The 10563-nt window shown below is 30.8% G+C and overlaps 1 protein-coding gene across 1 annotated transcript; it reads left to right on the forward strand.

The window, feature by feature from the left end:
- The first annotated feature begins 92 nt into the window (after positions 1-92).
- LOC137812170 (U-box domain-containing protein 17) lies at positions 93-3185 on the forward strand. Its single transcript, XM_068614087.2, has one exon. It carries the CDS (start codon positions 828-830, stop codon positions 2970-2972), a length of 2145 nt encoding a protein of 714 aa, XP_068470188.1. The 5' UTR covers positions 93-827; the 3' UTR covers positions 2973-3185.
- The last annotated feature ends 7378 nt before the right edge of the window (positions 3186-10563 follow it).

Raw genomic sequence — 10563 nt, forward strand, 5'->3', positions numbered from 1 at the left:
TTTAAAGTCAATAAAATGTTTTTTTTAAAAGAAAATCTATAAAAGTAAATGCAAAAGCCAAATTTATTAATTGTTTTGAAAAAGGACACCACACCCTCCTTCACTATTCAAAAGAAAGTCAAAACTCAAAGGACCTGCATAAACCTAACCACTATGGAGATACGAAATTCATGTTATTCCCACCAGTTTCCATTTCACCACACCTCAGTCTTGAAACTTCATAATCTATTTTTCCAAATTCTAACCAAAACTCCTCGTTGTCATACTCTTCATCCTCTTATCTTTCTCCTGTGATCATCATCTTCCTTCCTCTTACAGTTACAGCAAAGTTAAACATTTGAAAAAAAAACAAAAAAATGGATCATGATCTGAATACAAATATAGAGTACATAATCAATCATCCGTCAAACTAAGGAAAATCATTTTCTGGACGGCTGCATTGAATTTTCCTAGAGAGAGAGAAAGGTAGGGAAAATAAAAAATAATTTATTTATTACCCAAAACAAAAAGTCTTTGGAAATTCAGTCCTTTGTTCCCATCTTTTTCTCACTTGCGTACGCGGATTCGGCCGAAATTATTAGCATAATCCACTCTTAACTTCATCTCTTTCTTAACTTGCTGATTCCTACTTCTTTAAACGTTCAAACTTCTTCACCCAACCACCGCGAAACTGTTTCATAGCATGCCACCTCCGTTTCGAAACCCAGAAAACACTTTCCGGGAAAATCTTTCACCCTTTCAAATTTCTCCCCTTTCTTTGGGGAACCCGTTCCTTTCCTGAGACCACCATCAGGGTCGCCGCTAGTCTAGTAAAAAAAGCACCTCCGATGGCTTCGGCGGCTATATTTTCGTCGCTTCGGCGGCGCCGGTCGCCATCGCTGGAGGCGTTTATTGTGCCGGTTGACCTCTCTGAGGTGGCGCTGCTGGAGACACTTATCTACGTCGCCGGAGACGTTGTATCATGCTTCTCCGACAATCGGTTTCCCTTCCAGCGCCGGAACTCGCGTGCCCTCGTCGGAAAAGTGGAGATTTTTCGGTCAATGTTGGAGTGCTTGAGAGACTCCACCGACGGTGGCGTTCTTCTCCCCACGGCGGTGCTGTGCCTAAAGGAGCTTTATTTGCTACTATATCGCTCCAAGATTCTCCTTGATTACTGTGCCCGATCGAGCAAGTTGTGGCTCTTGCTTCAGAACCATTGTGTTTCTGGTCACTTCCATGATTTGAGTCAAGAATTTTCGACCCTTTTGGATGTTTTTCCTGTTGGAGAGATTGGACTCAGTGATGACGTTAGGGAACAGGTTGAGTTGTTGCAGAGACAGTCCAGAAGGGCTAAGTTGTTCATAGATAAGAAAGATGATGCCCTTAGGACAAGGTTCTTTTGGTTTCTTGATGAATTTGAAAGTGGGAGGGTTCCTGATTCTAAGGACTTGAGGTGTTTCTTTGTGGATAAGTTGCAGATGCTCGATGCTAAGAGTTGTAGGGTGGAGGTCGAAGCCTTGGAGGAGCAGATTGTGAACCACGAGGGTGATGTTGAGCCAACAGTTCCTGTGCTTAATGGGATGGTGGCTATCACAAGGTATTGTAGGTTTTTGTTATTTGGGTTTGAGGACGAATTGGAAATTGAGATTCAGAAGAGGGCGAGGAAGAGGTTGATTACTCAGGAAATTGCTGAAACATTTTTTACTGTTCCTAAGGACTTTTGCTGTCCGATAACACTGGATTTGATGTGTGATCCTGTAATAATTTCTACCGGTCAAACTTATGATAGGAGGTCTATATGGAGGTGGATGGAGGAGGGGCATTGCACTTGTCCCAAAACTGGGCTATTGCTTTCACATAACAGGCTTGTTCCTAATCGTGCTCTTAGGAATTTGATTATGCAGTGGTGCAGCGCACATGGCGTGCCCTATGATCCACCTGAAGGGGTTGATCCATCTGTTGAGATGTTTGCATCAGCTTGTCCCTCCAAAGCTTCCCTTGAAGCTAACCGAGAGACGGCCATGCTTCTCATTCAGCAGCTTGCTGATGGGTCTCAAGTTGCAAAGACTGTGGCTGCCAGGGAGATAAGATTGCTGGCCAAAAATGGAAAGGAAAACCGTGCCTTCATTGCGCAAGCTGGGGCAATTCCTCATCTTAGGAACTTGCTTTCCTCTCCCAATTTTGTTGCACAGGAGAATTCTGTGACTGCACTGCTCAATTTATCCATTTTTGAAAGAAATAAGAGTATGATCATGGAGGAAGGGTGTTTGGGATCAATTGTTGAGGTGTTGCAATTCGGGCACACGACTGAGGCAAGGGAGAATGCTGCTGCAACATTGTTCAGCCTCTCTGCTGTCCATGAGTATAAGAAACGAATTGCGGATAATGTGGGAGCTGTTGAAGCATTGGCATGGTTGTTGCTACAGGGAACTCAAAGAGGGAAGAAGGACGCTGTCACAGCATTATTTAATCTCTCCACCCATACTGAGAATTGTTTGAGAATGATAGAGGCAGGGGCAGTGAAAGCTATGGTCGTCGCTTTGGGGAATGAAGGAGTTTTTGAGGAAGCAGCTGGTGCCTTGGCCTTAATTGTTCGGCAGCCTATTGGCGCCATGGCAGTGGTGGGGGAGGAAGCAGCAGTAGGTGGATTGCTAGGAATTATGCGTTGTGGAACGCCAAGAGGTAAAGAGAATGCAGTTGCAGCCTTGCTGGAGCTGTGCAGGAGTGGTGGTGCAGCTGCAACAGAAAGGGTGGTTAGGGCGCCTGCCTTGGCCGGCTTGCTTCAAACCTTGCTTTTTACAGGGACAAAGAGGGCAAGAAGAAAGGCTGCTTCACTTGCTAGAGTGTTTCAGAGATGTGAAAATGCATCTCTACATTATGGTGGATTGGGTGTGGGTTATGCATTTGCTAGCGATTCAGCTTCAACCAGGAATACTACAAGCTTTGTGAGTGATGTTTCACTTCCAATGTCCATTTCTGTTCCTGTTTTATAATAGTGGTAATAATCATTTCCCATGTTCTTGTGTTCTTGATTTTTTTTTTTTGTAACTCTATTGATTCTTTCGTTGACATTTAAAGTCAATAAGTATAGCAATACCAGATGTATTCAAAGAAGGATGTGTTGTTGAGCAGTTAGCTTCAACCCATGTGTAATCTGTTTTTGCAAGAACGAATACAAAATGTTCTAAAGTGGAATTATTAGACCATTTCAGGCTCCTATTTCTTTTGTGCATCTCTCCTATTGGCCATCACTACTGATAAATACCAAGAATGCCAATTTACAGGAATTTTAAGTGTAATGCTACTACTTTTATATGTATGATTGATGCGCACATATGCATTGATGTTACATATTTGTGTTTAAACATACGAACTAAACTTGTTTTGTTAAATTTACCGGAGTCAACATGTGTACTATTGTGCACACTTTGTTCTTTGTTTACTTGTGTTAAACAACACTTTTCTATTCTTTCTATTGTATTAGAATAACGCTACAGTTAGGATACAAAAAACTGCATTTTGCAATGAGGGTAGTCTGAGTTATTTCCTACTGATGTTTATTCATCGATAGGGAATTTATAAGCACCATTCTGCGTCCTCGTTGTGTTGAATTGAGTGGCATGCCCTGTTCTCTGATGGGAGAAAGAACTTTTACATGAGCATGGAAAAGGTGTAACAAAATTTGAAGTGATTTACACCGCGGGAAAGTGTTAAAATTGGTTGCCTTTATTTTGCTCTACTACATGGAGTTGTCAGATGTATCTTTGCTAAAGCGTGGTGGAATAAATTCTCTTTGTTGTCAAGTTTTGAGTCATAAAATTTGTAGTTTTGACTTGAGAAACCATGTTGGGATGGGCTGAAGCGTGTAGCATGCATGCATCATTATTCCGTATTAACTTAGTCCGCAAATTCTGTCCCGTGAAGTATTAAGAGAGCACAGGAACGAATGTGGATCACGCAAGAGATGAATGATGCTCTTTGATTTTGACTTTCCTTGCTTTGTTCCATTCCTATGTGCTCGGGAAAAAGCAGCTATGAATGAATATGTGTCGTCACGAATCATAATGGACAGGTATCTTAAAATATTGCGGAGCATATCATACGAAGACACTGAGAAAAAAGTGGAGGCAATTAAGAAGAGTGCTATTCATAGAATGAAAGTGGTTGTTGGTGGCATTGAGCGGTGGAGGACGAGAGTAACATTTGTTTATGCATAAATTTAAGTATCAAAAAAGTTAAATCACATAACTTTACGTTAAATTTATAAGAAAAACAAGTTTTTTCCTACTCTTTTTCAAAGATATTTCTAAATAAACTGGTCCAAGCTTATTAAAAAAAAATATTTATACGTTTGATGACAAATTAAGTAATAACCATGTTATTTGGGACCAAAGCACCCATAACCTTTGATGGGAAAATTGAATAAGTTCATGTTTAGCGTATGTTTGGCTCTAGACGACAAAAGAAAGTGTGAATGGACTAAGTTTGTATCAGTTGATGTGCACTGAAATATGTGTGAGGAAAAACGTGGATATGTTCTCATCCATGCCTCGCTAACATAGAGAGAAAGTTGGGGACAACCATGTATGCATTTATGTAAATACAAAAATAGTTACACCGTTTCTGTGTATGCAATTTGCTTTTATATATGATGGAGCAAGCAAAGTACATGAAGATCTAGAAACCCAAGTAAGGAACTCTATCAACTGCAAACATAATTAATTAAACTCTTTTTTCAACCGTAATTGATTATGTTCTCAAGTCATCCATAATTGATTATGGCTTATTTTTACACTGTCAATCAATTATAACTTTTTTTTTTAAATGATAATAGATTATATTCATGTCATAATCAATTATATTTACATTTTGATAATGATTATGCTTGATTATACCTTTATTATGGAGATTCTTTATTTCAAAATTTATTTTAAATATCAAATTAAATAATTTATATTTATATTTATTTAAGGTTATGAATAATTAAGGAATTTTATTTATTACAGGATTTTTAATTAAATAGTATATTAAATAATTTATAATTTGTATTTATTTAAAATTTTGAATAATTTAGAAATTTTATTAGTTTCATATTTTCATTTAAATAAGACATTAAATAATTTAGAATTTGTATTTATTTAAGATTTTGAACAATTTAGAAATTTTTTTATTTTAAAAAAAATTAAATATAAAATTAAATAATTTATATTTATATTTATTTAAAATTTTGACAATTTTAGAATTTTATTTATTTTAAATTTTTATTTAAATAGTACATTAAATAATTTAGGATTTGTATTTATTTATGAATTTGAATAACTTAGAAATTTGATTTATTTTCTATTTTTTAAATAGAACATTAAATAAATTAGTATTTGTATTTATTTAATATTTTAAATAATTTAATAATTTTATTTATTTCAGATTTTTATTTAAAAAAGACATTAAATAATTTAGGATTTGTATTTATTTAAGATTTTAAATAATTTAATTTTTTATATTTTAGATTTTTTAAATACAAAATTAAATATTTTATATTTTATTTATTTAATATTTTAAATATTTTAAAAGTTTTATTTATTTCATATTTTTCAAATACGAGTTTAAATAATTTATATTTCTATTTATTTAATATTTTAAATAATTGAATAATTTTATTTATTATTTAATTTTTAGTAATTTTATTTTTTTTAGATTTTTTAGGTACGAGATTAAATAATTTATATTTTTATTTATCTAGGATTTGAAATCATTTAAGAATTTTATTTATTTTTGTTTAAACACTGAATTTAAATAATTTAGATTTTTAATTATTTATGATTTTGAAAATTTTAAGAATGTTATTTATTTCATATTTTTATTATTTAAGTAGTACATTAAATAATTTATGATTTGTATTTATTTTAAAAAATAATTATTTAGAAATTGTATTTATGTAAAATACATGTGTCAAGATTTGTAAAACATTTTTATATAAACTTTAATTTGTTTATACATAAAAAAATTAATATTTCTTTTTAATTTAATTTAAACCACAATGGTAAATTTGTAATGTTACATTTTTATCTATTTAAAAATATATATATATATATATATATATATATATATATATATATTATCAATCACACTTATCAAATTATTCACAAACTTTTATAAAAATTTCCTTCATTTCTTATCATGTTTCCCTTAATCCAAACAATCACACTTTCCATTCACTTTCACCTCAAATCCACTTCCTCAAATCCATATTCAAATCAAAACAAATCATTATATATGTATTATTGAGAATGTTTTTATTTAATATCCTATTATATCTTCATATAATGTGCATTTTGTTAAAGTTGTTAATTTTTCTTTAAATGAATTTCATCTAAAATGTGTTTTTCAATGATGATGATAATCTCCTATCATATAATTCATAAGAATGTAATATATAAATTTGTATCATGTGTCCTATATTTTGGATATTACATATATCAAAGTGTCCATGTCTCGTGTCTGTGTAGCTATTCATACTACATAATCATTCAGTTGACAATTTTTGGATAATTTTTTACAAATTGTCAAATGTTTGAAGCTTGACATTGAACTCCCCCGTATCGCCCGGATCCCACGAGTGAAGAGAAAGTTGGATCTACATTGGATCTCACCTGAATCGCCCCATCTATCCTCCTGAGGATAAGTTTGGTTTCAAACTCCAGTTCAAACAGGAGAAGTACGCCATGCTAATGTGCCTTGGATGATCCACATCTCAAGATTAAGCGCTGATGAGCACATCAAACTATCCATATGGCTGAGAGCCCTCACAGTCCATACACAACGACGGAATTATAAGGGCTCCTTATTTCTACAAAGTGATTGTGGGCAATGAGAATTATATCATAGTTGAGTGAATGATACTAAATCTTGCTCTTCATGCACAAGGCCATAATTTTCGTTTTCCAATGTTTTTGTTACCTGTGTCAAGCGTTAACCTATTTTGGTTGCTTCTTGGTTGAAGACTATTGGTTCACATATTGATTATTATGGTGAATTACATATGAAATTTTTGTAAAATGGAAAATTTACTATTTTGCAGGGTCAATTGGATCATACACCAACACAATCTCATCCTCACCGTATTAATAGAATAGTCCATACAAATATTATTGTTGAAGTAAAATTTAATAATATAATTATCAGTAAAAGTAAATTTATACACCTATTATACTTTTTATTTAATCGATTATATTATTAAGATTTTATTATTATTTAGTACTTTATGCAAAATAAGCATTATCAAATCAATTATATATGAAATTTAATCACAAATTTATAAATTTATCGTAACAAAATTCCTCTGGATTTTCATAATTTCATATATTGTATTCCATACATTTTACAGCCTCCTATGTTTCCGTCTTCAGCAACAAACACATTCTTAATCTTCCAAAAATGAATATACATGTGTTAACTTTTAATTCCTTCTAATATTTTTTAGATTAAAAGAAAAAAAATCCAATTTTAAAGTTGTGTTTTCCATTTAATTACATGTTTCTTTTCTCTCATAATTAGTTGGAAGGATTCGAATCCAAAGTGGTCCAAATAGCACATAAATAAAGGCTGGAAAAAATGGTTGTTATGATAAGATGTTGCACCATTTTTGGTGGTGTTAGCAGAGCCACTCTTGACCTCACTATAAGTTTTTGAGTTTCTCAATGGTTTTCATGAACCTCTCTTCAAAAAGGAGAATTGCAGGTGATTTGCCCAATTCCACTACATCAATATTTTTCACAGTGGGGACACAGAGTGCACACATTTAAAAAATAATTAAATAATTGGAAGCTTCATTCATGACAATAACACTATCATTCTCAATTGCTTCATTCAAATTCACCCACCATAACAACCTAGTATCATGAATCTTCATTGTTTTCTCATGTTGTGTAAGATTTTTTTTAGTGGTATGAAAAAGCGTATTTTAAATTTAGTTTAATTTTATAAGTCGATTTAACACAATTGAGATCGAGATATAGAGATAAATTTTCTATGCTCTATTTGCTTCTTGAACCGGCCTATTAATCTCACATAGCAAGCATTGAGATTTAATAAAGTGATTAATGTGTGGTTAGGTTTTTAATTAATAGACTGTGACAGAAGAGGTTGTTAAAACTTAAAATCATTAGTGACTCTATCTATAAGCTACGGTCGTTTTTATCCATTGAAAATCACACCTACGAGAACATGACAAACATTTGTTTGATACCAAGTGGATTGAGTCTACTTAAAACAATTCCATTTTTTTAAATAGGTATATTTTTTAATGAAATTATTTTTAAGATACTAAAAATATGTTTGACTATTACATAAAAAAAGTTTGTTTGGTTGTTGGAATCTCAGTTCTCTTTTTCCGAATATTATATAATAGACTATGCGATGAACGAATATATATTTATCAGTGAAAAAAATAAATTATTTTAAATACGTAAAGTAATTCATACATATAATTGTCCGTCTGAAAATATAATAAAATATAATCAAAATTGTTGGAATTTGTTTTCAATCAGAATGTTTGATTTATAAATTAAAACATGAATAAACGTATAATTGAACACATTATTATCACATATGCATTTTTATCAATTATGATTCTTACATATATTCATAAAATCAAGAAGAAATAGACACTTACCTTGATCCATGTTCCAATATTTCGATGATTGACAGTAAGACAACTATTATTTGCAGAGACAGAACTCTATTGCTCTTAATTCCCAATCTCCATCAAATGTATGTTTTTTATTAGGTATCATCAGATATTTATTCTCAGGTTAACTAACTAACAGACCCTTTAATTATATTGTTATTATTAAATTATATTCGGAGCCCAAACTCAAACTCTAAGTCATGTGAATCACTCTATAAAAATTAATTTACATAATTTTTTACATAATTATCTTACTTGTGAGGATATATATAGAATTTAAAAACTGTGAAACAACTCTATCTCGTAAAAGCATGATAGAAATTAATAAAAAATTATAAAAATAGGATTTCAAACCTTGTAACAAAAATATAATCATAAATAAACAGAAAAGATTACTTTTAACTTTATAATCACAAAAGATTTTCAAATTTCTCATATTTAAACACAAATAACTATGAATTCCTAATCTTAATTCATGAGAGTAGAGGAATTCTTAGTGTTTTTTTTATCAAATATAATTGTTTATTTTATTGGTTGATGATAAAGTTCAATTATTATTTTTTAGTGAGATATTTCCATTTTCAAATGAATATGACTCAAATTAAACCATTTATCATCAAATTAATTTAATTGGAATTAAAAGAAATCAAATCATATTAAATGAAATAGCTTTAATATATTTTTCTCCAAAAGTTAAATCAATTTAGCATTACAGATTAATAATTAAATTTATCCTTTAAAAATGAAAGGTAATCTTGACAATTTAATAATTAAAATTTATGCTTTTCATATCCTATTGATGATAAATGTTGATTGTTATTAAATGGTTAACATTACCTTTCCATTTTTCAGTTACTGCTTAATTATCAACATTTTATTGCTGTCAAATTTTTATATTTACTAATTTATTTATTTATTTATTTATTTTATGTATATCCATAAAATAATCATAATTTTTGAGGAAAAATACTTTACCGAAAACTTTATAAGATATACATATATATTAAGATTTTGATATTTTTTCAAACACTAAATTAATTTAACTTTAACTGTAAAAGTTAGAACTAAAATAAATTTATTTTCGAAAATAAAAATTATGATTTAAATTTTAACTCATTACAAGGAAATTATTAAATAAAAATAATTTTAAAAATAAAAAATAATTAATTATTATATTAACTAAATTAATTTTTATTTTTTCAGCTGAACTTTCATCTTTGAGCTAACTTTCCAACTAGTTTGTCGAACATAACCAACGTAGGTTGCACTAATTTATTTTTTTTGTCATGAGTCAATTTGAATTAACTTTCAATTTATGGTTATTTTGAATAGTAAGACATTATGTTGTAGTGTAGCAATGTAATTATTATTTGACTAACTTGTGTTGTTATGATCTTTCTAAGTCTGTAGTTGATTTTGGAATAATTTTGTTAAGAATTTTCTTAATTGGCCACCAAAAATGTAATTTGATTCCTGCATATAACTAAACAAGGTTGAAACTTGAGTTTAGAGTCCAGCACCATTACTACTCTTCAATGTTCAACAAACAATACTTAAATTAAAGTAACATCACAACATTAATGGATGGATCAGCATTTCTATAACAGAAGGTTCCACATTCTAACACTTCCACCTCGACTCACAACTCACGAGACAAATAAAATTCATAACCAATTAATGGTTTCAAACCATCAGTTGAATAATCTCTTCCTTAACACCCCCATTCATATGTTTTATGGATAAAATTACTTTTTTTAAATCTTGTATACATTAAAAAAAATACAATCGGGAATGGATTACAGTTTTTTTTAAAATTATGTATATTCTAGATAATAGATAAGGATGTGAATAGTGTTTCAGAATGCCTATAAACATGGTGTCAAGTAAAATTCAAAATA

This window comes from Phaseolus vulgaris, chromosome 2, assembly GCF_051622355.1.
Source record: "Phaseolus vulgaris cultivar YP4 chromosome 2, ASM5162235v1, whole genome shotgun sequence".
Lineage (NCBI taxonomy): Eukaryota > Viridiplantae > Streptophyta > Magnoliopsida > Fabales > Fabaceae > Phaseolus > Phaseolus vulgaris.